At 32.5% G+C, this 27,594-nt stretch overlaps 2 protein-coding genes across 6 annotated transcripts; one reads left to right on the top strand and one right to left on the bottom strand.

Moving 5' to 3' along the window:
* Positions 1 to 1,550: 1,550 nt before the first annotated feature.
* On the bottom strand, positions 1,551 to 4,268 carry LOC110640799 (NAD(P)H-quinone oxidoreductase subunit O, chloroplastic). 2 transcript variants are annotated; one of them, XM_021792299.2, is made up of 6 exons: positions 3,927 to 4,267; positions 3,784 to 3,839; positions 2,777 to 2,842; positions 2,628 to 2,669; positions 2,302 to 2,361; positions 1,551 to 1,792 (listed from the first exon to the last, which is right to left on the bottom strand). In XM_021792299.2, exons 1-6 carry the CDS (start codon positions 4,159 to 4,161, stop codon positions 1,763 to 1,765), a joined length of 489 nt encoding a protein of 162 aa, XP_021647991.1. In that variant the 5' UTR covers positions 4,162 to 4,267; the 3' UTR covers positions 1,551 to 1,762. The 2 variants fall into 2 exon arrangements, with proteins under 2 accessions (XP_021647991.1, XP_057985244.1); XM_058129261.1 differs by lacking the exon at positions 1,551 to 1,792 and adding an exon at positions 1,803 to 2,035 and having other exon boundaries at positions 3,927 to 4,268.
* Positions 4,269 to 8,996: 4,728 nt separating this feature from the next.
* On the top strand, positions 8,997 to 26,458 carry LOC110640785 (ABC transporter I family member 10). 4 transcript variants are annotated; one of them, XR_009140801.1, is made up of 8 exons: positions 8,997 to 9,145; positions 9,267 to 9,438; positions 9,715 to 9,801; positions 10,748 to 10,873; positions 10,954 to 11,076; positions 11,960 to 12,135; positions 25,555 to 25,616; positions 26,260 to 26,458. XR_009140801.1 is itself a non-coding variant. In XM_058129260.1 (7 exons), the coding sequence occupies exons 1-7, from the start codon at positions 9,078 to 9,080 to the stop codon at positions 26,261 to 26,263; spliced, it is 756 nt and encodes a 251-aa protein (XP_057985243.1). In that variant the 5' UTR covers positions 8,997 to 9,077; the 3' UTR covers positions 26,264 to 26,456. The 4 variants fall into 4 exon arrangements, 3 of the variants coding, with proteins under 3 accessions (XP_057985243.1, XP_021647970.2, XP_021647977.2); XM_058129260.1 differs by lacking the exon at positions 25,555 to 25,616 and having other exon boundaries at positions 26,260 to 26,456; XM_021792278.2 differs by lacking the exons at positions 25,555 to 25,616; positions 26,260 to 26,458 and having other exon boundaries at positions 11,960 to 12,261.
* The last annotated feature ends 1,136 nt before the right edge of the window (positions 26,459 to 27,594 follow it).

The following is a 27,594-nucleotide window of genomic DNA, read 5'->3' as shown; positions in this document are numbered from 1 at the left end:
AAGGGAGTGGTAAAATACTAATTTTTTTCTTTGTACTTGAAAGCCTATTATGTCATAAGGACTTTTCTTTAAATAAAACTAAAATTTAAAAATTTTATTTTAATATGTAAAAGTTAAGTCTAAAATTAAAAATCACTTAAATTAAGAGACAGTTGGTGTAAATATTCCCTGTAATTTATTTTTTTTTTTAGGCTTAATCCAACCAATTTGATGATATTTACATATAATTTTAATATTTTTTTTAAACTTAGGCTAAGCCTAGTCAATCAATTAGGCCCAACATTTTGGACAAGTCAAGCTCCGCATAGGGAAAAGGTGAAAATATGGAACTCGGCCCATCCCAATACTAAATATGTTTATGACTTCGGGTGGTCATAGTTTGGTTTCGAACCAAGACCAAATTAAAATCAATTTGGTCAAAATCAGACTGAAATCGATCAACATCAAAATTGACTTCGAACTAGATTGAAAATGCTCTTTTACAGTTTGGTTCAGGCTTATCTTTTGAACCGGCGATTTCAAACGGAATTAAATCGACGATTTCTAGTCGGACTAAATCGATGATTTAAATATAAAAGAAGTCAATAAATACCTCACCCCACTCCTAATTCATTTATATAGATCTTAAATTCTCTACACAATTATTTTCTACACTCTTTTTAATTCTTAATACTTTTAATTTCTCTTAAACTTTATAAACAATTAATTTATACTCTTTTTAATTCTCAATACTCTCTCAATTTTTCTACTTTTTATTTTATACACTCATTGAAAATTTTAATAGTATCTTAATTACTTTATTATTATTTTATATTCTCAATAAAATTTTCAATATTCTTTATTTTATTTTTTCCTTTTTTATACCTTTTTTTAATTATCAAATTATCATACAATTTTTAGGAAAAGGCAAGCAATAGAACTGCAAACTTTGATTCCTCTAAATTCCATGAGCAAAATTAAGTTCATGCATCTTTTTTTAATTTCTTTAAAAAAATTTAATTTCATCTCTAATTTTTCAATCAAGTCTTTTCTTGTTAAATTTTTCTTAAAGATAAATTAATTTTATTTTTCTTTTTTTTATTTTATTTTGATTGAAATATTTCTAAAAAAACTAAAATTTTTTATAAAATTAATTATAAATCAATAAAATTTTTCTCTATATTTTTTTTTATCTAAACCGCCCTTAAACTGTTCTTGAACCAGGCTCAAAACCGTCTTGAATCATCCTTTTTGAAACTGCCCTTAAACCATTTTAAATCAGAGATTAAATCGAAACCGGTGATTCATGAACCGTCTTCCAAACGGTCCCATAGCGATTTGATTCAAATTCATAATTTTATTGAACTTGAACCGACGGATCTTGAACCATGGCCACCCTTATTTATGACAGTTCCCTTTTTTTATTTTTTTTTTATTTACAATTGCTTAGGATTGAACTTAAACTCGGAATTCCATAGTTCTAGAGATGACTCCACTACTATTGAACTAGAGTTCATTGGTTTACTGGTATATGATTTTTGTTTGCAATTTGCTTAGAATAAGAAACAATATGCAAGTAAAACAATGTCATTATAATAACCATATATATCTAGGTGAACATCCATGAAAATGTACGATGAATTATGTTAAATTGATAGCACTGATTTTTGAAAGATATAATATGATGCCAAATTAAACTTTCAGAATGTATGTACTTGTAGAGGAAGGAACCAATCCTATAATGCACAATGAGTAAGAGAAGATCCGGCTTTTGTGGTCTTGATCACAATCTCTCGTAATCGAGTTTCTCTGACTGCAAGCAAGAATAATAATCAGTTACAAAATTAGGAATTTAGAAGCATCCTAAAACAATCATTTATTTGCTGTAGTTGATCATTTTTCTAAGGATTGATAGGCAGTAAGTTTGATCAAGCTGCTAATAACCAATAGCATCTGAATGATGAACAGTGTCATTCAGCAATTGAAAGAACCAAACCAAACTGAACTCTTGAACCGAACAGAATCTTAACTTGCTTCATGCTATTCGACTATGCCTCTGTGCAGAGTACCATAATGCATATCAATGAAACAGAAAAGATTTATGACAAGAATTATGCATTTGAAATCAATTTTGGAGTAGGTTGTTAAACAACCTCAGCAGGGGTTCAAACAAATCTAGTGGAACTAGTCATAGACTGATTAGATGATATACCTCTTGAAATTGGATTGCAGGTGAGGAGTATAGTTCAAGAGCAATGAAATGGAACTTAAACAATTCATTCCACCAGAAAGAACAGCCTAACTAAGGCTTTTCAACTATACCTTGATAAGCATATCAGTTGGAAGCCAAGCTGGTGCAGTTGGGACCCCAACCCATGCAACCTGTGAAAAACATGTATGCACTCAGATTCAATTTTGCATCGGCAGGCATCTTGTCCTTAATTCACATATTCTTTTATGCAACATGTTTTGGAACCATTTTGAGATTGAAGATGCTATAACATATTTCAGATACAGCAATGGATGAAATGGAGTGTGGATATGTGGTTCTACTCTTAAATAAGACAGTATCACATGTTTCAATAATAATCAAAATTGTCTAAAGTGCTGAAGTAAAATTGGCATTGAATCCGAAGAAAACTACTTACAAGTGCATGCTCCCCTGTCTCAAATATTCTCAAGTCCAAGACCTAAAAGACAGTATAGTCAGAGAAAATGAAAAGGGAAAGGATCATCCAAATTCTGCCATTCTGGTTATATGATTATTTTTGCTCAAAAAGAAAGACACCAATGCTACCTCTCCACGGTCTTCATAAATGTAGTCTAAGCCTTTGTAATAAGGTGGATGCCCAACAGATAAATACTGACATAGAAAAGCATATTTGTAAGCATTTCCCATAAACTGATACTATCAATGTGAGACTGTCAATAAACAAAATTTACATAAGATAATATATTGAACTATTATCTTGCTTATCTAAGCATTTCTTTAATAAGGAAAGTCACGAACTTCATGTCAAAGCTCATCTTAATAGTAAGGGAAATGAAATTGCAGTGGAGGAACAACACGCAAATTAACATTAACCAAAAGCGAAAAAGAAATTTCATTTCCTTTTTGTGTTGCTTCATAAGCTAGCTTTTGCTTTTTATGTATCATATTAGGGGCTTATTTGGTTTGACAATAGAATTCAATGGTTAAAACCTGGCAGCTAATGGCTACACACTCTATTTTTGAACATACTATTATAATTTTGAATGTCTAATTGCCAAATTTTACCAAAAACACTAAAACCCTGTTTGGCATTGAGTTTCAGAGCTTGAAACTACTTTTATGAATAAAAGCATCATTTTAGATGTTATTGACAAAAGCAGTTAAAAAAAAGTAATTTTGTTATTTTAGTATTTTATGACAAAACTGATCAAATTTAATTTTTAATTATTTTTTAACACTCTCTAACAAGTATATTTAAAAAAATAATTTAACTAATATATTTAAAAAAATAATTTTCTCGATAACAGTTTCACCGTTAAAACTAAATGAGCAATTGGAATCTCAAACCTGCTGATTCCAACCACTCGTCCAAACATGCACCCAAGACCTCTTGGCTACTCAAAATTAGACAATCTATGCTAAAACTAACAAATTTAAGACTTGACTATTTCTAAGGCATTCTTGCTAATGATATGATAAAAAAACCAAGTCCACAACGCATTTCTCAAACATTGAAAAAAAAATTATCATCAAAACTAGCAGCATCTTTCTTGTCTCGAGAAAATGAGCAAGAAAAGTAAAGATATACTTACATTTACACTGTTGAGATACTTTTCTTTATCAACCCTCACAATCTGACCTTTCTTCACTGCCCAATAAAATAAAATCCAAAAAGAATTAAGAAAACAAGCATATCCCATCTTTCATTTTCATAGAGATAAGCTTAAGAACTTACTTGAATAAACTGGTTTCTTGGGAATCTTCTTAGGAGCAGTGGCTGAAGGTTGAGCATTGGTGGTGGAGTCAGAGTCTTGAGTTTTAGTTTGGGTGACCTTTCCTACTTTCTCTGGTTCTGCAGATTGTACGGCTCTAATGGATAAAAAATGAAGGTGGGTTCTTCTTAAAACCTGTGGATATGGTGAGGGGCATCGGACATATATTCTTAATGGAGTGGCAGAGAAAGCAGCCATACCAGAGAGACAGAGAGCTACAAGAAGATGTCAGTGTTTTGATTTTGGACAGCCAGGACCTGGGAGACTAGGGATAAGGTGACTAGTGAATTAGCTTTGCCGCTGGGAAAGGCAGTTGTCTCTTAGCATCAAACGATATAAGGGTATTTTGGGAAATGCATCAATAATCAATAATGGGTAAATTATGTAATTGCTAAGGATAATATATAATAATATTCTAATCATGATATAAACTTTTTTAATTAGTCCATTCTTAATTTTTTAAAATTCATTAATTAATTAATTAATTAATTTTTATTATATAATTTATTTTCTTGAGGGTTATTTTTTTATTAAAAAGGTTAGTTTCATTCAAATATAGCGTATAAAGCACAAACTAAAAAATTAATTAAAAATTTAAATAAATATATTTCTAGTGTAATGCTCCACTTTAGGTAGTCTATACATTCTACTGTCTCAGTAACTAACATTTGTCTGAGCGGCTGGAATGTCTGAAACTACCCTTAAATTTAAGTAAGGAATCATAAATTAAATTAATAAAGATCAAATAAAATTAAAAGAAAAATAAAAGAAATGGAGTACTAATCAGTTAAATGTTCATAAATCCCAGCGATGGGCAACTCTATTGAGAAGTGACTTTAGGTTTGGTTGCTACTTCAATTCATATAGGACTCTGTGAGACCCTTAGTTGAGACTTAATCAAAATATTATTATGAATTAATAAGTCAAGAAAATAAAAAGAAATAAGTTCAAATAAGTAGATTAAAAATCAAAACTAGGGATTTTCTCAGGTATTATGGAAAAGATAAATAAAAATTCAGTAAAAGTAAAATTTAATCAATTAAATTTAAAGGTCCAACATCGACAAAAAATGAGATTTACTAAGCTAATAAAGTAAGACTAATTTAATTAATTAAGATTATGAAAATTAAACATAATTAACTTAATTAGTCAAACATAATGATTAGAAATTTCTAATTATTTATAAGTTTGCCATTTCTAATTATTTACAATTTGCCATTAGGAATTTAATTAATATAAATATGAATGAAAGGTGACAAAATTATTATCTTCATCTTCATCTTCTTTCTCCCATCACTCTTGCCGTCCCCTTCTCTCTCTAATCCACCATGGAAGCTTTATTCCAAGCTTTAAAATCCATCAATTCCTCCATAATTTTTGTAGCAAACTAAGAGAAATCCTTGAATTAAGCTCTAATTTGAAGAGAGCAAGCAAGAAGTCAAGGAAATTAGAAGATTGGGAAGAAGGAATTTTGGTTCGGGGAGACCAAGAAGGAGAATCAAAGACTTTGGTGAAGTGAAGGTGGATTGAGAGTGCTTAGGACTTGTAAACCAAGGTTAGTGCTAAGAATTTCATGATTTTTGAAGTTATTACTAAGTTAGTTAGGGTTTCTATACAATTAGGGTTTTCTTTATATGAAGCATAATAAATGTTATTATGCTTGTATTGTGATTATTGGATGTGTATTTATTGAGAAATATTAGTGATTTGGTGAAGAAATTAAGTGGATTGATGTTGTGCATTAAGTGTTGAATCTGGACAGCTTGAGTCTAGTGGAGTTAAATACTCATAACTTGAGCTACATAACTTCAATTGATATGAAACTAATGGCAAATTAAAGATAAGACAATATACTAAAACTTTCATGAAGACCAGTTACCTAAATTCTGTGTGTAAATACTTGAAATAATTACTAGAAATTGAGTCACTAAACCTGAAACCTAGATGCAGGGCACCCTTAACAGTATGGATTAAATGGGTATAACTTATCCTAGGAAACTCCAAATGATATCATTCTTAATTTGTTGAAAAGCTAAGACATAAAAGAATAACTTTCCTGAAAAACAAAATAACAAATTCTGATTGTAACTTGTTCAAATTCGGGCTCCAAAAACTGCCCAGAATCTATCCTGCAATTAGTTAAGTAGTACATCTGAACTTGTCTTGTTTATTTGAACAAAACTCACTGCATATAAGTCCAAATGAGGTAAACTTAACCTTATTGGAAAGCTAAGACATAAAGAAACCATTTTCATAAGAACAATTAACCTGAAACTAATTGGAAGATGCCTAAAGTAGGGCTGAAATCCAGAAATGGAAATTCTAAAACCCTGAAAAATGATCAAATAAATAGTACGTACTAAACGAGTATAACTCGCTTTATAAAACTCCAAATTGAGTAATTCTTGAACCTGTGTAATCTTGAGACACATGGGACCAATTCAAATGAGAATCATGAGGCTAAATTATGACTAGAACCTGTCCAAATTTGCTTGAAAAAGTGAGTCTAGAAATCTACTTGGATTCTAGAAGTGATCTGAAAACCTGAGATTTGATCACATGAACAATTTTGGCAAAATGGCTATAACTCAAGCTACAGAAATGTAAATTGAATGATTCTAAAGCTAAAATGAATATAAGACATAGATCTATAATTCTCATGAAGAAAGTATGGCCTGATTCCTGCTGTATCTTAGCCAAATCTATTAAGGAAATTGAGATACCAAATTTGGAAACTATGAAAGATGAGCCAAGTAAGCCTAGACAATGGGTGTAGGATTGGCTAAGTGGATATGTTAACGGTCAGAGCCACCGAGTGGTCAGTACCGAAAACGAAAATTAGTGTTATATCAGTCAGAGTCACCGAGTGATCAGTATCGAGAATGAAAACCAATGTTATATTGATCAGAGCTACCGAGTGGTCAGTACCAAGAATGAAAGACTGTGCTAAACCAACCAGAGCCACCGAACGGTAAGTGTCGGGAGTCCCACTATCCAATCTATATGCCGTCTGCCATAGGTTACTATGAGATCTAGAGTAAAGCTTCCAGTTATGATCATAAAGACAACAATTCCAAATAAAATATAATAAAATATTATAAAATGACTACAAAGATTTGATGTTATAGACTCTACATTCTTCTTAAAATGATTTATGAATATTTAAATGAGCATTTTTTTTACTTCATATAAACATGAAATTATTTTTGTTTTGTAGATGGTATTTTTAATATGTTAGAGCACCACTAAGCAGAAATGCTTAACGCGATGATTTCTTCTCTCGCAGGTCCAGGCGATAAAACCCAATAGATGTCGGACATGGATTGTAGTTGGATCTGCAGTAGTAGTTTTCGTCACCTCAGCACATCATTTTGGTATAGATTTTTTGTCACAGTAGTACATTATAATATGTATTGTAATTAAACATATAGTTTGTAATTAAATTTTTGAGATGTATGATAGATATACCCATCTTGTAAATGAATGTAATGAAGGGAAAACTTATGTGCAGAAATGGATGTCATTATAAATGAAAATATGAGTTGTGATTTGAATATGTGATATATTGAGACTTTACAGTATGAATATTGTTAACGGGTTAAATCTTTAACAGGTCAAATGTTAAAAATATAGGGAAAACTCTTGCAATTTCTATTTAAAATTTTCTTAATTAAATTATGCTGAAATTAAACTAATTATAATTTGAAAATGATAAGATTAGGTGCTTTAACACCAGCATTTCTTTGCTCGACTGCACTGTAGATTGGATAAGGGGGTATTACATCTAGCGCACTTAATACACTCTAAGTTTATATAATAACTTGAGAAAGAAAAGAAAATCAAATTTTTTGACTAGTAAACCATTTAAATTTGGTGAGAGTACCGTGACAAAGTTTGGATGAAAGCACAAATTAGACAATACCATAAAATAAAGTTCCAAAGAAGGTGGGGGCTTATAAAAGCTTTGAAAATCTTTGGGTATGTCAAATCAAACTTCTAAAAACTATTAGCAGACTAATAATCTATGCTACTTTGGCATCAAAGAAACATCAGCCACCAAGAAGCGAGATTAGATGTTAAGTAGATCAATCCAAATGCTGCATGATATGGCCTTATTTCTCTTCTCAAGCACAAAAATCTCATTGAGAGACTAGAGAGGAATTGACATAGGATAGCACAAAACTCTTAGTTAAACTAAAAAAACTATATATGAAAATAAAAAGACAAGAAAGATGGAATGAGAAGAAAGAGAAAGAGCATAGAGAAGAGGAAAAGGAAGAGGAAGAGGAAGAAGAAAAGAAAGTAAGCCAAACAAATAAAGAAAAAAAAATGAGAAGGAAGGAGGAAAATGGGAGGAAGGGAAGAGTTGCCAATGACAGAACAAGGCTTTTAGAGATAGAAAGTAGAGAGAATGGTGAATTATGTGATTGCATTTTACAAACTTATTAGTGATATGAGTTTTCTTTATCTAGTTGCCTCTTATATTTTAAAACTAAATTCTAAAATTTATTGAGAAAGATATATTTAATATTAAAAATAAAATTAATAATATATTTATTATTTAAATAATAATAAAAATCGATAAGTTATTATTAAATATTGTAATTTATCAAAATTAATTATTAAGTCTATTTTTTAAAACTCAATTTAAAACATTTTGATTTTTTTGTAAAATCAATCATTTTAATCATTCTGTTAAAGAAAATTTGTTTTAGCCTTGAATATTTATATTATTTAGTCTTTATAATTTTAATTAATTCATATCATTTTATTTTATAATTTTAACTATTTAAATTATTTAGTTCTTTTATTTAAGATTAAAATAAATTGGTTAATATTTTTTATAATAAAAATTTAATAAAATGAATAAAAAATTTGATTTTTTAAAATACACAATATTTTAATCGAATTTGAAAAGTATATTGATTACTAATATAGTAATTTACCCTAAAAAATTATTTTGAAAATTTTTAATATTAAAATTAAAATTAAAAAAATAAAGAGAATAGAAAGCTTCCTCGTAATCGTTTTTTTTTTTTTTTTTTTTAAGTCAAGCTCCCTCATAATCTCATATGAGAGAATGAGACAACACAAATAATACTGAGCATCTGCGAATGGATCTCTCTACCGTGTTTGGCGTTTCTACTCGTATTCCCTGTCTTCATTCCTCTCCTCGCGCTAGGTTCAAAATCCATTCCCTTTCTCTGCTAGGCAATTCCTCGAACAGATTTCGGTTTTCTTTTGCTGATTTTTCCTGTTTTTGTTTGATTCCAGTTCTCTTACCTTAGTATCTGTATTCGCAGGAGTAATATTACTGAGAATGTTGCCATTGAAGGAAGGAATCTCAGTTTCTCATTCGCAACAAGGCAAGGGAAATTTTTTCCCATTCTGAAGGACTGCTCCCTACGGGTTCCCTCTGGACAACTTTGGATGCTTCTCGGTCCCAATGGTTGTGGAAAGTCCACCCTTTTGAAGGTAAAAGTCTCTTCGCCATTTCATACATCCATTCTTTTTTAGTATTGGGTTTGGGTTGTACCACACTTTAACAATGAATTGGTAGATAAAGAAAGAAATTAAATTTTCATCGATACATTGGGTTTAGTGATTGAGAAGAATTGCACCTCTTTTGTGGTAACCAATGTTTTTGTTTTGGGTTTAGTGAGTATGAATGTTCATGATGATATTTTAAGTGATATAAATTGTGCATTTGGAGTAAAGTAATGATGGGAATCTGTGTTGTGAATTAGATAGATTTTGGCTGGTCTTTTACAGCCAACCAGTGGAACGTTGTATGTGACAAGGCCTAAAAGCTTTGTTTTCCAAAATCCGGACCATCAGGTAGCATCTTCTTTTTCTTCTTCCTCTTCTTATTTATTTATTTATTTTGGCTTGGAAACTGAATTCATGTCAATATGAGAGTAGAGGCAATGTACATGGGATTTTGAACCTCAATTTCAAATAATAATTCCAAATTTTACACATGTTGGCTTTCATTTCGAGGGGGAATGAATTACAACATATGAACGAGAAATCTACCTGGAATGAAGAAATTGATTTGATTCAGTTTAATTCAAGAGTTACAAGATTTCATAGTGTCTTCGTGGACTTATGTAGTTGAACTTGCGAGAGAACAAGCTCATTTGTCATCTAGGAAAGTTATTAGACTATTCTGGAACATAATTAGCATAGGTGTGGCTAAGCACAAGGCAATCCCAGGCCATGGGGCGCACAAGGCAATCTCAGGCCATGGGGCTTGCACCTGTGTTGGTGTCAAGCAAGGCACCATCCCTAAGTTGTGCACCTTTAGGGTGCACCCAGGTGTGAATTTTTTTTTTCTCTAAATAAATGGACTTCTAAACAGCAAGGTATTATGATCCCAGCGTTTATTAAATGAACTTGATTGTAAACTTTGAGTTCTAGGACTCCAACTGAAAAAGATAAGAAGTTTTAGAATGTCATTTATTATTTATATTTATTGCTTGTCTTTTTCTTCCCCTCAAAGCTTAGCATGTCATCTTTGTCTCAAACTATCCCATAATATGCAATGTTAGGGATTTAGAACCTTGGGAATTCCTTTGGATTACCAAGTCCCCCAAAACCAACCACCCCCTACCACCCCCACCTCCTAGGACCAACAAAATTAAATTTACAGGGACAGTATAATATTGTCTTAGAAATTTGCATGTAGCAATTAAATTACGAGAAAGTGAAGCTGTCCATAAGCTTGAACATTGCAGACTTGCATGATGCATCAGACTAATAAAGGCGTATCTTTTTATCGCAGGTTGTGATGCCTACAGTAGAAGCTGATGTGGCATTTGGCCTTGGTAAGTTCATCCTGACTGAGGATGAAGTTAGGCAAAGAGTGTCAAAAGCTCTGGATGATGTGGGCATGTCTACCTACATGCAAGTAGGCTTGTACATTGTTTAGCTTTCTGAACGTATTGTAATTAGATGTATTGCGTAATTACTTTCTTCTGCACTCATCAGAGGCCTGTTCAAACTCTGAGTGGTGGTCAAAAACAAAGGGTTGCCATTGCTGGTGCTCTAGCTGAAGCATGCAAGGTGCTTTTGTTGGATGAGCTCACAACATTCTTGGACCAAAATGATCAGGTATGATTTCTTCCCAAAAAAAAAAAAAAAAAGATCGTGTATGGCGTTTTTCCAAGGAAAATGATCGCAAATTGATTGATAATGGAGCTGAGGCTGTATGATGCAAGGCATTGACAATGAGTATTTGAATGCACGCCATGTCTACAAAGTGATGTTTATATTAATTTGCATTTTTACTTAAAATTATAATGGACTACTTTAGCTTGATATGTGATATGTTGTGAATAAACAAAAACATTAAGAGTGAACAAAAAATAGAGAAGATGATACTTTTAGGAAATCTAAGTCTCAATAACCATTCGTTGTTTGAATATTATTTTCATTCTCATTAAAGTTGAACTGTATCGTCTTCTGTTTCTTCTGTGGTCACAATCACCACCGTATTACTCAACTGAATGTTGCCAGGAGGGCAAAATCTGCAATGACATAGCATTATGGGTTTCATCTTAATTTAGCAGCCAGGAAGGATTGATTGATTGCTTTGAGATACTGTTCAATTTTCTAACTAGGGGAGAGGAGTCTGCAATCTAACGTTGCCCCTCTCCTGTCTTCTTTTCTTCAATATGTCTATTTTGGAAATTCGGATATTTTCTTCTTTGAACTTCGCAATGAATGTTGTGCTTTAAATGAGATCATTATGGTGGCAACTTTCATATACTTTTTTTTTTTTTTTTTTTTTTTTTTTTGCTTTTCCTTATCTTCATGTGAAATTCTTGTCTTCAGAAACTTGAAATAAAAATGGAACTAAACAAATCTGATGCCCCTATCCTCCAAATCCAAAAATCCATAGTTCAAAGTTTGGCAATAATTTTCTAAGATTTAAGTAGATGATTTTTCATGTGGTGATAATATTTATTTACTCATGTTGGCTATTGATTGCCAGATTGGGGTGATTAAAGCAGTCAAGAACTCCTTGGTTGCATCTGATGAAATTACAGCTTTATGGGTGACCCATCGATTGGAAGAACTCAAGTATGCTGATGGAGCTTTTTATATGGAAAATGGAAGAGTGGTGAAGGTCGGTGATGGATCAAGCATAATGGATTTCATCAACGCCAGGCAAGCCTCTTACTTCAACCAAACTAATTCTTGAGTATATGTTCAACCAAACTAATTCTTGAGTAAATGTTCTCACAATTCACCTTATTTACAATTGATTATCTTAATGAAATGTTATCTTTTTTATGCTCCACATATTTCATATTTCTGAAGAATAATGCGAATAAGGATTGTTAGAGAAATGAAAATCTATTTTTGGGTCATTATCTACAAAATTGAACTTTAAAATTAAATTATTATTGACATAGTATAAGCAGAGCTGTGCGCGGTTCTTAGAGATTCTGAACCGAACTGAAGAACTATACTGAACCAAATTTTTTTGATAATTTAGTTCAATTTTAGTTTTTCAATAAAAACCAACCGAAAATTATTTTTATACATATGTTTTTTTATAATTTTTTTTAGATGCGTTATATATACAACTTAATATTATATGTTATTTCTCAATTTTTTCATAATAATTTTAGTTATAAATACATTAATCACCTCATAATTCTTAATTATAAGATATTATATATATGTACGCTTAATTTATAATTATATATGTATTTTGTAGTTAAAAGTTGTATAAGTAAAAAATAACTAAAAATGATATTATATAATATATGTGTACTAGTATGTTATACACAACAACAACTAAGCTTTAATATGAAATATTATATAGGCCTATTGACCCAAAAAAAAAAAAAATGCCAAACCTTATCATGTTTTGGCAATTTCATCAACTCCTTTCAATCTTAGCAAAACTAGCTAAATTTCTAAAATTCGTTAAAATTTTATTGAATTTTTGTCAATCGAATTATGAACTCAATTTTTCGACTTGTTTATAGCTACCATTGAAAAGACGACATTACTCATTAACTATTTTATATTTTATTTTGATAGCCATTGACTATTAAATGGTGATGATATTTGGTGATAGTGAGAAGACAAAATGTTTGACAAGAACTATCAAATTTGATAAAATGACTAAGAATTTTGATGTAGGATGGATATCAAAATGAAATTTGGAAGTAGTTGATGATATTGGCAATGGTAAGGTTGGAATAGCTAGAAGTTTGAAAATTTTAGATAAAATTTTTATGCATTTTGAAAATTTGATATTAGATAAAATTGTAAAATACAATAAGATTTGGCCTTTTTTAGTCAATAGGCATATCATAAAATATGATTAATTTTAAATTATATATCAACTTTATAATTAAATATTAGGTAATTTAAAAATGACTAAATGGTATATTATATGATATATTGTGTATTAATAATTAACTTTGAAGTTTAAATGTTAATTGTTTAAGTATGACTTTTTTATGAAAAAAAAATGTATAAAATTATTTCAACAATTAAAATTTGAATCGGAATTGTATAGAATCAAATCAAAATGAAAAAATTGAAAATCAAATCAAATCAAAATTAAAATATTAAAAAATTACCGTATTGAAATTTAAGTTTGTTGATACTCGTAAATATAAGTAGGTTTCTTTCATGATGGGTGAATTAGGTATAAAACCAACTAAATCGTAAATATAATTGTTCTTAATAATGTTTTCTAATATAATAGTTCTTAATTAACGTTGCAGTAAAAATTAGCAAAATAGAAGAAATAAAATTTGGTTTAGCTTTTTTGTTATGAAATTTTGGTTTACGTACCTGTTGCATAATTTGACACCTGTCCATCCTGTGTTCATCTATTTAAACCCCAACAAGGTCTAAAGAACCCCCTTTGAAATCGTGTGTGAGAGAGAGAGTGAGACGCAAAGAAGTCGCCTGCCCCTCCTTTTCAATGAACAAGATACGAATCAGAGTAACAAACAAAAATATCTCAAGAATACAGCTAAGAACAGTTGATTTCGAAGAAAGAAGCGAAGCTTGAGAGCGAATCAAAGAAGACGAGCAGAATCATTAATCCACAATACTTTTTTTTTTTAATTTTTAATTTTTTTATTGTATTTACATATCTTTATAGGGAATAAAGTTCAAATTTACCTTATACTTTTTGGCAAATTTCAATTAAGTCAATTTTATACTTTTTAGTTAAATTAATTCAAAACTTTTCACTTCAGTTCAAATAAGTCAAATTTTTTAAAAACATAAAATAATGCTTTTCTTTAATTTTTATAGTAAAATATTAATTTTATATTTTAGATATTAAAAATAATTTATTATTAAAAAAAATAAAATCTAGTAACCTCAATTCAACATTTTTATTTTAATTAAAAATAATAAATAATTTTTAATATTTAAAATTAGAGTAAATAATATTAAAAATAATAAATAATTTTTAATATTTAAAATTAGAGTAAATAATATTTTTATTATTAAAATATGGCATTTTATTAAGTTACATCTAATTTGAACTTAAATAAAAAATTTTAAACTAATTAGGCTCAAAGGTAGAAATTGAATTGAATCGGACATATCCATGAAGTAAATTGAGCATTATTCCATCTTTATAGCTATTAGCATTTGAAGTCCACATAAATATTTCATTTAATTACTTAAATTAAATTATTAAAATTTTTATAATAATTAATATTATAATTTAATCAGTATAATATGATATATAGATATTTGAAATGTTTTTATATTTATTATTTTATTATTGTTAGAAAATTTCCCTGCATCTATAGTAAAATAAAATAAAAATGTTCAAAACATAATAATTTTATTTTCTTTGACAATTATATATTACGTGCACTAATTCAATTTTTTTATGTATTAATATATTTAGTGTTAAATAATTCAATTACACATTTTTATTGTAACTTTATTGAAATATATTTCATATATTAATGACATATAATAAAGATAAATAAAATAATGTCACTAATACCATGATAAACAGATAATCAAAATGAAAGAATCAAATTTTAGTTTCACATATATATTAGTATGATGCACGCTCTTTTGGTTAACCTAGCCTCCTCTGTCGTTCGGGAATTGGCCTAAATCTTCTTCTGATGATCAATTCAATCTTTGATAAAAAAGATATACCAAAAACATAAATTATGTTATTTCACTTGTATTAGATAATTTATGAATTTATAATTTTTTTGTGTAAATTTCACTCACTGTTCTTCAATTTGAACTCTTATAATGTCATTGCCAATGAGCTTTAATTTGTGATATAAAATTCCCTATACATTGATTTATGAATAATGAAGCCATCTTAATCAAATTTTGTTTTATATATATATATATATATATATATATATATATATATATATATATATATATATTTTTTTTTTTTTATTACCATGTCAACTTGACATTGCTATGAGGATAGTGAAAATAAGCTTAACATCATGCTTATTTCTTCTTTCTTTGTCCTCATTTCAATTTTAAGATGAACTTCAAAAATAGTAATGGCCAACCACTAAGAAAGGCGATTGAGTAAAGAAAAAGGGTGAGTGAAACTAATATAAAGGGCATATAATGATAAGTTGAACTGCCTTGTCTAGTTAGACGAAAGAGCTAGCTGATGGTGGATTTAAATGAGACTGAACAAAGGGTTCAAAGGGAGAAAAGAGGCTTAGAACCCTAACGGTTTTTGCTACATTGGCAATAATAAGCCAGAATTAAGGTAAGAAACATGATAGTGAAAAAAGGGGCAAGTAACCCAAGATAGACCACTTTACTGATAAGACACAAAGATCTCAGAAATTTAAGAGTTGCTAGAAAATGATAAGGAGTTGCACCCTAAAGAAGGGGGATGAAACAATGCTCATTAACTTGTAGTAATTGAAACATACGGAGAAATTTCTTTAACTGCGTAGGGATTCAACTCCTTGAAGAACTATCCTTGGGTAGGATAGAAATGTTGTGCCCTAAGAGATTTGGGAGATTGTGCTACAAATATATTCGCACTTGGTCTCCAAAAATGGAATGATAAGTTCGTTGGGTGAGCAAAGTCTGATAAAGAACCTTAGATGAAGGTGATGCAGTTAATGGGCAAGGCTAAACATTATTCATCCAATCACAATATAACGTGATTGAAGAAAGAGATTCCTCTGTCACACCTTATCCCTTGTAAGGTACGACATGTTCCCATAGCATACCTAATGAATTACCGAACTCCACCTACCGATAACCCATTAGTTATGCTACAAAGGATTTTAAAACAAACTATAGCTTTTTATCTTATCAATTCTTTTGCGGAAAACTGCATGAGAATAGTTAAAATTCCATGTAAACATTCATTGGAAATAATGATAGACTAAATATTACAAAAGCTACATTTTCATAAGTCTCAAGGTAAAATACAAAATAGTTACAAACTCAAAATGTGATAGCAATGCAGTACTTTTTAATACAAACTGCTTAATGTCCGTACATTCATACATATAGGTACAACATACATCCAAAGGAATTATAAGGGTATACCTAACGTAAATACTCACAAACAATACCAAAATGCTGCTTCCAAGTCTCTCATTCAGCAGCCTTCTCCTTTCCCTTACCTGCGACAGCATAAAGAAGCTATCGCTGAGTATATCACTCAGTGGTGTACAACTAATAACTTTAAAACTTAAGGTAAAACACAATTTGTCAAAGCATAATAAATCACATTTTTCTTAAGCGTGAAAACTTCATAATAGTTCTAAGTCCATAAGAGCCATTTATTGGAATAACATTTCAAAAAAGAAATCACACTTCTTAAATCACAATTCAAAAAGCATTAGTGTTGCCAACATCAACACACAGTTTAAGCCATGACACAAAATTTCACGATCAGTGCCATGTTGTACACCACGACAAAGCAATTTCAACCTCACTAGCCATTATTAATGAGGGAAGGGCTAGCTAGCTAATGAGTACTCATGTAGTCTTACCCCACTAATCGTTATTAATGGGAGACATAATCAATATCAATTATCAACCCCAAGTAGCCATTACTACTGGGGAGTTTCGAAAGGGACTGTTATGCTAATTGTGGTTTTAAAACAGTTTTCAAAAATTTTCCACTCAACAATCACATTTATAAACCAATAAACACATTTAAATTCATCATAATATCCATATAAAGGTGGCAACACCCAAATTTCTTAAATGCAAGAGAAAAACCATATTTCAGTCAAAGTAAACTTGTTCAAAGCAAACTCATTCAATTTAACACATTCCAAGCAATTTACAAGTTTAAAAATGAAGAAAAGGTTAGTTGTGCACAAACCTTCAATAATTATCCTTCCTTGTTACCTACTTCTCCTTGTCCGTTCTAAATTCTTTTTCTACTGAAAATAAACAAATAGAATACCTCAATACCAATCTCAATTGCTGCCAAGAACTCATTACATGCATGTCTAATGCATCCCAAGTTAGCTTTGAAAATTTTAAAATATTTTGGTTTTGGGACAGCTTGGTGCCCCAATCTTTGAACCCAATTTTTACCTAGTTTTGATCATAATTTGATGAGGTGTTCTTCATGAAAATTGTTCATTTAGGTCTTAACTTTATTTTCCTTTTTGAATCGCCTAATTCGGAGCTGTGTAGCTCAAGTTATGACCAAAATACGGTTACTATTCACGTCACTGTTCATCCTGCAGATTCAATTCTGGCAGATTTATTGATCCAATTTCGTTCAGCAATTTGATCAAGTTAAGTCCATAATTTGGTCTAATATTCTTCATACGAAATGTTCTACTATGTCTTAGGCTTCCATCGGTTCAAGAATCGCCTAAATCGGAGTTTTCTAGAGAGAGTTATGGCCATGCAAAGTTTACTGTTCATATGGTAAATCTGCAGTTCTGCAAATTCGGTGATTCAACTTTGCTCAGCAATTTGATTGGGTTAAGTCCATAATTTGGCCTCAAGTTCTTCATATGAAATATTCTACTGTCTTAGGTTTCCATCGATTCAAGAATTGCTTAAATCGGAGTTTTCTAGAGAGAGTTATGGCCATGCAAAGTTTACTGTTCATATGGTCAAATTTTGCAGGTTCCAGAATTTTGTCTCTAAGTTCAAGGCTCATTTCGGATAGCTTAAGGTCATTTTCGGGGTCGTCTCTTCACTTTCCCAAGTTGCCTCCTCGGTGTTGTGGTGCCTCCAAAGCACTTTCACCAGTGGAATCTGCTTATTCTTCAACTCTTTTACTTCCCGAGCCAGGATCCGTATGAGTTCTTCTTCATATGTCAAATCCGGTTGTACTTCAATTTCTTCCATGGAGATGACATGTGAAGGATTTGAGCAGTATCTTCTTAGCATTGATACGTGGAACACATTGTGGATCTTGTCCAGCTCTAGTGGTAAAGCTAGCCTATTGGCCACTGGACTCACACGTTCAATGACTTCATATGGGCCAATGAACCTAGGGCTTAACTTACCTTTTCTTCCAAACCTCAGTACCTTTTTCCACGATGACACCTTGAGAAACACTTTGTTGCCAACCGTATATTCTATTTCTTTTCTCTTCGGGTCGGCATAAGATTTTTGTCTGTCTGAGGCAACCTTCAGATCGGCTTTGATTAGCTTTACCTTCTCCTCAGTCTGTTTCACAGTGCAGCCCTACCGATTTATCTTCGCCTAATTCGATCCAAAGACTGCTGAGTTCTACATTTCCTCCCATACAGTGCTTCATACGGGGTCATTTGGATATTAGCTTGGTAGCTATTGTTATATGCAAATTCTGCCAGTGGGAGGTATGTATCCCAACTTCCCTCAAACTCAATGACACAACTCCTCAGCATATTCTCAAGGACCTGCCATATATTTCATGTTATTATTATCATTTCAGTTCAATATTTGTATTAGTACAATTGGTTTCAATTGTTTACTTGGATTACTCTTTCTGATTGCCTATCCGTCTGAGGATGGAAAGCTGTGCTGAAGTGGAGTTGTGTATCCAAGGATTCATGCAACTTCTTCCAAAATCTCGATGTAAACCTTAGTTCTCGATCAGATATGATGAAAAGTGGGATTCCATGTAGTCTAACTATCTCACTAATATATAATTCTGCTAACTTTTCCAGTGAGTAGTCAGTCCTGACTGGCAGAAAGTGTGCTGACTTCGTCAATCTATCTGCTATCACCCATACTGTGTTATGTTTCTTCTGGGTGAGAGCTAGACCACTTACAAAATCCATGGTGACCCGATCCCATTTCCATTCAGGTATGCGTATAGGCTGTAGCAAACCCGATGGAACTTGATGTTTTGCCTTAACTTGTTGACATGTTAAGCATTTAGTCACATAGTCAGCTATGTCCTTCTTCATACCAGGCCACTAATAATGAAGCTTCAAGTCATGATACATTTTTATACTTCCTGCGTGTATAGCATAAACACTGGTGTGTGCCTCTTTCAGGATATTGGCTTTCAATTCCCCATCATCTGCTACACATACTCTTCTTTTGTAGTACAGACACCCATCTGCTTTCACCTCATAATCAGTTACCTTCCCTTCTGAGATTTTACTCATAGTAGTCATTAACTTCTCATCTACCTTCTGCCCATCTAAAATCTGCTGTAGCAGGTTTGGCCTCACTTGCACTCATCGAATAAACCAATATATCATCTATGAACACCACTACAAACTGGTCGAGGTATGGTCTGAAGATAGTGTTCATCAGATCCATAAAAGCAGCCAGAGCATCATTAGTCAACCCGAATGGCATAACCAAGAACTCATAATGGCCATAGCGAGTTCTAAAGGTAGTTTTAGGAATACTCTACTCTTGTACTTTCAACTGATAATAACCTGATCTCAGGTTAATTTTGGAGAACACAGCTCTACCCCTCAACTGATCAAACAAATCATCAATGCGGGGCAATGGGTATCTATTCTTTATTGTCACCTTATTCAACTGCCGGCAGTCAATACATAAGCGGAGAGTGTCATCCTTCTTCTTAACAAATAACACTGGCGCTCCCCAAGGTGACACACTAGGGTGGATAAAGCCCTTGTCAAGCAGCTCTTGCAATTGCACTTTCAACTCTTTCAATTTTGCTGGTGCCATTCTATATGGTGTTATAGAGATTGGGTCCACACTAGGCATAACATCAATTTCAAACTGCACCTCTCTTTCTGGAGGTAATCCTGCCAATTCATCAGGAAACACATTCGGAAAGTCACATACTATAGGGATGTCCCATAGTGCTGGACTCCCCACTTAGGTGTCTATCACATGTACCAAATATGCTTCACACCCCTTTCTGATCATTCTTTTGGCTAGTGTAGCCGAAATGATGTTTGAAGGCAGTAACTGCCTCTCCCCATGTATTACCACATCATCGTACAGAGGGAGACCAAAAGTGACTGTCTTCAGTCTATAGTCAATAATCGCGTGATATCTGGCTAACCAATCCATGCCCAAGATAATATCATAATCTCTAAAGGGCATTTCAATCAAATCTGATAGAAAAACATGTCCTTGGATCACCAAAGGACAGTCTCTATAGATTCTGTTGACCCTAACCTCCTGACCTAATGGACTAGCTACTAGCACATCATAGTCCATTTGTACACATTGGATAGCAGTAGAACATATCACACTAGCACTGACATATTAATGTGTGGAGCCAGGATCAAACAACACATATGCATCTTGGTCAAGGATAGAGAAAATACTAGCTATTACATCTGATGTTTCAGCCTCCTCCCTCTGACGTATTGTATAGACTCTAACTGGTGCACCACTTGGTTCTGGCTGGTTAACAGTGCTCTGACTTCCAGGAGTGTTATCAGGACCCCTACCTCTACCTCTATGTCGACCAGCTGGCTATGACCCTCTAGGTGCAGAGACTTGGATTGATCCCTCAGATGTGGCAGCAGGTTTAAATCGGCACGGACTAGTATAATCCTTAGCAAAATGTCCACTCCCTCCATAGTTGAAACATGCACCGGTGGCCTTGAAACACACCCCACCGTGTGTTTTACCACAAGTCTCACACTGCCGGACTGATAAAGCTCCTCGAGATGCCTGCTGGGTTTGCTGACCAGACTGGGGTGGTCTTTAGCTAGAGAATCTGCCTCTGCCAGATCTGCGAGAGCTGGATTCCCCAAACTGTTTCCTCTTCCTAGAACCACTCTCAGTAGCCTGGCCCGTAGCCTTTTCAGTCTTTTCTTTCTCTTGAGTGCCCTTCTTCACCGTTCCTTCTGATTCTATCATTTTCAGTTCCAGGGCTTGTAAAATCAGCTTAAAAAATTCTGATGTCTGAATCCCACAACTTGCATTCTTAAGCTAGGCCTCAACCCAGCCTCAAACCTCTTACATCTATCTCTGGGGGTGGAGACTAAGCTTCCAGCATAGTGACTTAGCCTTGAAAAGTCTCGCTCATATTCTGCTATTATTCTGTCCCCTTACTTCAGGCTCAAGAATTCTTGCAATTTCATACCTACATAAGCATCGGGAACCCATTTCTGCCTGAATTCCCTCAGGAAGTCTGTCCATGTCAGCATAGGTGGCTCAACCAGGCTGTGGGGGATGGTCTTCCTCCATTCATATGCATCCCCTTATAGAAGAGATACTGAATATTCAAATTTTAATTCTTCGGTACACTGCAGTTTTTTGAATACCCTTTCCATCCGTTCTAGCCACTGTTCAGCCTCCAGTGGATCCACAGTGCCCTTAAACTCGGTAGCCCCAAATTTCATTAGTTTTTCATATTGTTAAGCTGGGGGGCTGTGATTATGCTGCAGGTGCTTGCATTTGAACTTGGGGTGACACATTTCTCGTCATTGGTTGAAAAAATACAGCCATTTACTGTGCAAACTGAGCAGGAAACTACTGTACTGGAGTAGGAGCTAGAGTGGCTGATCCACTCACATTCTGAAGTGTTGGGGCTTCTCCTTGGACCTCAGCCTCGACAAATTGCTCCACGGAATGATCTCCCTCTTCCATTCCATTTTTAAAAATTTCATACTTTCTGAGATCAAACACAAGGAGGTTGACCTCCGTTAGAGCATATTCATGATGTAAATATGTCATATGTATCAATTAAAGACACTTGAGCAGTTGTACTTATCAAAGAAATATTCACATACATAGTCAAAATTCATTGCAAAACCATTCTCTGATACCACTAAAACATGTCACACCTTACCCCTCTGTAAGGCATAACATGATCCCGTAGGATACCTAATGAACCATCGAACTTCACCTATCGATAACTCATTAAATACACTACAAGGGATTTTAAAACCATTTTCTTACATTTTGGAAGTGGTGAGCATTTTAGTAGGAATTAAAGACATTTAATTGAAGTTTCAAAACTAGTAAAAATTTTTGTCCATTTTTATTTGTCCGCAATTTTTGAAAAAATTTTGACAGAGTGCCGTCTGTATTTTGAGAAAACAGTTCTTCAAAAACCTGTAAAAACACTTCCAATAATTGTTTCCACAACTCCCAACCATCAAAATGACTCAGTTCAATATAATTCAAATCAATTCCATAATTCAATCAAAGTTTGTCATCTCACAATATTTTATAATTTCATTCACATTGCATTTAAAATTTAATTTACATATACAGGTCTGAATTTACAAAAAGAAAATCCAAAATAATATTATTACAATTTACTGTACAACTGCTCAACTTTACATTAATACATATGACATTACAATATTTACATCAAAATAACTACAAAGGTATAAATAAATACCCGTACCAAAAAGGTCAATGTAGTCCTCTATCTCAATAGCAGCTCACTTTGCTGCTTTCTCCTTGCCCTTATTTGCGATAGCAAAATAAGCTATCGCTGAGTATAAAAATACTCAGTGGTGCAAAATAAAAATTCGAAATGCAGTACATAAAATATTCTTTGATAAATCACAATTTAAATATTTCACAAATTATCAAAACTCATTATAGCATACTTTTGGTCAAATAATTTAATAAATACAGTGTTGCCAATTCATACACAACTTAAGTCATGACACAATTTCTGATCAATGCTGCGTTATACACCACGACAAAGCAATCTACAACCCCACTAATCGAAATCAATGAGGGAGGTGGCTAGCTAGCTAATGAGTACTCATCTGATCTACAACCTCAACTGGTAAGCCAGAAATGGAGAAAAATAAACGATCTCAACCCCATAAATGGAGGAGGAATAATATGGTACTGTCATGCTAAGCGTGAACTGTAACACCCCTATGTTTGGTAGTGCGTTCTACTGTTCCGGTGATTAGTGTCTGTTCGGACAGTTAGGATGCCTAGAACTAAATTTAAATATTAGTGAGGAGACATAAAATAATGAAATACAAGAAAGAAAAATACAAGAAAAACAAAGGAAAAATAATAACAATGAAATGTAACCAAGTTAAACGAGCCAGCACTGCAGCAATGGGTGACCACATGGGGAAGTTACAGCGCAGGCAATAGTCGACCCCAGGACTGCAGAGAACCCTCGGAATTTAGTTTCGAGACAAAATTAAAGACTTATTGAAGTATAAATGTCATTAGAAATATCAAAGAAAAATTAATTAATTAGCACAAAGAAAAACGAGAAATCGCGAAAACGATAAAACTCGGTGTTACCGAAAATCGGAAATATAACCCGAATAGGGGCATTGTGGTCATTTGACACATAGAGTTGACTTTTAACCTCAATGTCCATTAAAAATAAGTGGTATTACACTTTGAAATGTCATGAAAAATAAAAATGTGATACATTATTTAAATAGTGAAAGAAATTAGGCACATGTGCAAATTATGGAACTTTAACTAATTAAATCATTAATTTATGGTTAGTGCTCCACTAAGTGGGATTAGTGGACATATAAAACCAAGTGGACAGCATGCAAATTCACTTTCTTCCTTATTTTATTTCACTTTTCTGAATTGCTTTCTCAAGTTCTTCCATGGCTAAATGTTCTTCCAAGCTTCCTCTATGGCCATTCATGCATAAGCTCAAATCTACCATGATTCAAGCCATATTTCTTCAAAATTCCTTCATTAAAAGTGGTCTTCACACCATGGGCAGTATGTGGGTAGCAAAAAAGAGAGGAAATTCCATGGATTTGTGAAGCTCAAGTTGAGGTTAGTGCTTAATATTTCCATTTACCTTCACTAATCCTTGTGTTGAGGTTTGGGTAATATGAATTACTAAGAAAAATTGAGGAAATGATAAGTATTGGTGAACCTTAGTTTTGGCAGCCATGAAAATGCATGGTTAGTGACTTATTCTTATATATATTTGATGGGAATTAAGGTTGATTAACTCAAATAGAAGTGGTAGTAGGTTAATGTCCAAGTATGTGCATTTTAATGCTTGAATTAAGGGTTTGAAATGGGACCTTGATGCTTTGGCAAACTGCCATGTTTGGCAGCCTATAATATCATGAATTTGTGTGTGTGAATATAAAGTTTATTAATGAAATATGATGGTGTTGAATTGTGGGCAGTTTGTATAATTGCCATGGAAGTGTATGTGTAAAATAAGTGTTGATATACATTGAATTTGGGTGGATGTGAATGTTGGACTTTAATGGTGAATTTTATGCATTGAGCACTTGAGTGTTCTGCCCAATATGCTTGCTGGAATTGTGTTTAGTATTTGTAGAAGTGCTATGAATAAATAATGAAGTCATGAGGAGGAGGAAGAGGAATGTCAAATTGGAAGTGTAATTGTCTTATGCAGGTTGTGTATGTTGGTAGCACCTAAATTAGGTCATAAGTGCAAAACTGTGAACCCAATTGGTATGAGGCCAATGGAGGGTGAAACTAGACACCAAATAGGCCAACTTTCATATAGAAATGTTGCAAAATTCTGCCTAAAAACTGACCTTAAAAATGACCAAATCCGAATTAGTGACTCGAAAGCCTGAAAATTGACCATTTGGGCAACAGTTAGTATTTTGGCCATAACTCACTCAAAACAAGTCCAAATGACCTGAAATTTTTACCATGAATAGTTTAGACATAGATCTACAATTCTCATGAAGACACCAAAGCCCATAAATGGACAGAACCAAGCCAAATAGCTTGCACAAGTTCAAGTACCAAAACTGACCGAACCAAAAGTGACCTAAAAATGACCTAAGCCTATCATTTTAGTGTGTTCTGTCTAGTATTGGTAAATTGACCATATCTTAGTCTACACAACTCAAAATGACCTGAAAGTTTGCCCCGCATGCAATAAGACATAGACCTACAAGTTTGTAGTTTGGACCAAAACCCAAAAACCGAGGGAACTAGGTCGTCTGGCTTGGTCAAAATAGTATATCGAAATCCAGTAAATTGCAATAAAATGCAATACACTTGGAAATAAAATTAGTAACATATACCAACACTAAAGGGCTATAAAATGTGACATATTGGTAACATTAGAATTGACTCACTTAGAGTGCATCAATGGTCAACATTATAGGTTGACTAATGAAATGAATTGAAGGGAATAGTACCAAGAAAATTTAAATATTGGATTTTATTATTAGAAACAAATTCATTGAGTACTGAAACACTTTAAATTATGTGTTTCAGTTGAAAAGGATATTGAGAAGCATAAGGAACACTGAGTCAGGGCCAAGAGGCATTTATCAGAGGTTTGTGCACAATAATTTTGATTTCTCATTTTCTACTTAAAAATTTAATTGAATATTATAGTTTTAAATTGTGTTTGTGCACAATACTTTTTATATTCATTGCTTTTACCAGAAAATTTATTTGGAGAAATGAGTTATGAATAATTTTTATTGTTTTGGCTTTGGGAATATTATTTGGAAATTATTGTGTTGCCTACTTTGTAAATGGAAAGTTTGAAATAAAATGTGAGTTGTGGTTTGTATGAAATATTGTGATTTGGAATTGTTTTAATTCACACTTGGCATGACAATGTTACTATGTTCCTCCTTTTTGACTTGCCAGTCTGAGGTGAGTATGGATGAGTACTCATTATCTAGCTAGCTTTCTCCCTCATTGATTTCGATTAGTGGGGTGAGTGTGCCTTGTAGTGATGTACACACGGCATGTTCGAAAAATTTGTGTCATGACCTAAATTTTGTTATTGATTGGCAACACTGTGTTATTCAATTGTTTGATCAAATTTGTGTTATATGAGCTTTGAAAAATTGTGAATTGTTTGAATTGTAAATTGTCAATAAAAGTTTTATATACCGCATTTTAAATTGCTATTGTACACCACTGAGTAAATTTTACTCAACGATAGCTTTTTTATTTCTGTCGCAGGTAGACAGACGGACAGAGCAGTAGAGTAGGCTGCTTGTACCACATTTTGAGATTCCGCCGGGTATATCGAGTATACCATATTGTGTAGTTTTGTTGTAATGTATGTACACTGTATGTATATATTGTACTGAGTTTTGAGCAATTGTAAACTAAAATTGTAAATTATTTTGGCTTGTAAAAATATTGTAGTATATTTATCTTATCTCAGCTTTTGGAAACACTGAAAAATTGATTGTTGAACTGAATTGATAATGTTGAGAAATTTATTGTGTTAAACAAATTTATTGGAGTTTGGGGATTGAACAAACTTATTGAAAGTGCTTTTTATAGGCTTTTGAAGAACTGTTTTATTCAAAATACAGATGGCATTATGCCAAAATTTTTACAGAAATTATTGATACTCAGATTTGTTGTTTGGTTTTACTTTAGTTAAAAAATTTTAACACCTGTCAAAAGTGCTTACCACTGTAAAAGAAGTAAGAAAAGTTTTAAAATCCCTTATAGTGTATTTAATGGGTTATCAGTAGATGAAGTTGGTAATTCATTAGATATACTATGGGATCATGTTATGCCTTACGGAGGGGTAGGGTGTGACATGAACATAAACTCATTCAAAACAAAGTACTCAAATAGTTTAGAAAAGATCCCAAACAATTTCTAAAGTCATTTTTACAGTCACAAAATAAAAACACAATTTATAAATAATACAGCGTTTCCATAAAGCATAACAAATCAAGTTTTCACTTAGAAAATAATTACATAATTTATTGTGCACGCACAAACCTAATGTGAGTCGCTTCTAAGCCTTGACTCAGTCCCTTAGATTTTATGGGTCTTTTTCAGCTGAAACACATAATTGGCAGTGTTTTAGTATCTTGTCTCACAATAAATCTAATAATTAAATTCATATATGCTCAATTATCGCCCCAATATACTTAAACTTACGTTCTTGAAAATTTTTATGTCGGGATTACTATTCATGACACCATTCAAGTCAATTTATTGACTTTCTAATGCTTAATAGGTATGGGAAATCTAATTATACCCACATACCACATTTTGATTACCAATTTTGTTGGTTTTAGTTGTTCCTTCAAATTTTAGGTCTCCTAAGTACAAATTTTAATTTTTCAGATTTGATGTCCTGTTTTTTACTATTCCATTAGTCATGTTGTAAGACCCTCACTGTAGCAATTTCGCACATTCTACTGTTCCAGTGACCGGTGTTGGTCTGGACAGCTAGAACGTCTGGAAAAAAAATATTTAGATTAGAGTGAGGAGTCATAAATAACTCAAATAATAATAAAAAACATTAAAGAAAAATTTTAGAAATAA

The sequence above is a fragment of the Hevea brasiliensis genome, chromosome 10 (assembly GCF_030052815.1).
Source record: "Hevea brasiliensis isolate MT/VB/25A 57/8 chromosome 10, ASM3005281v1, whole genome shotgun sequence".
Taxonomy (NCBI): Eukaryota; Viridiplantae; Streptophyta; class Magnoliopsida; order Malpighiales; family Euphorbiaceae; genus Hevea; species Hevea brasiliensis.
Note: the sequence above shows the minus strand (reverse complement) of the source record. Positions and strands in the feature narration are given on the sequence as shown.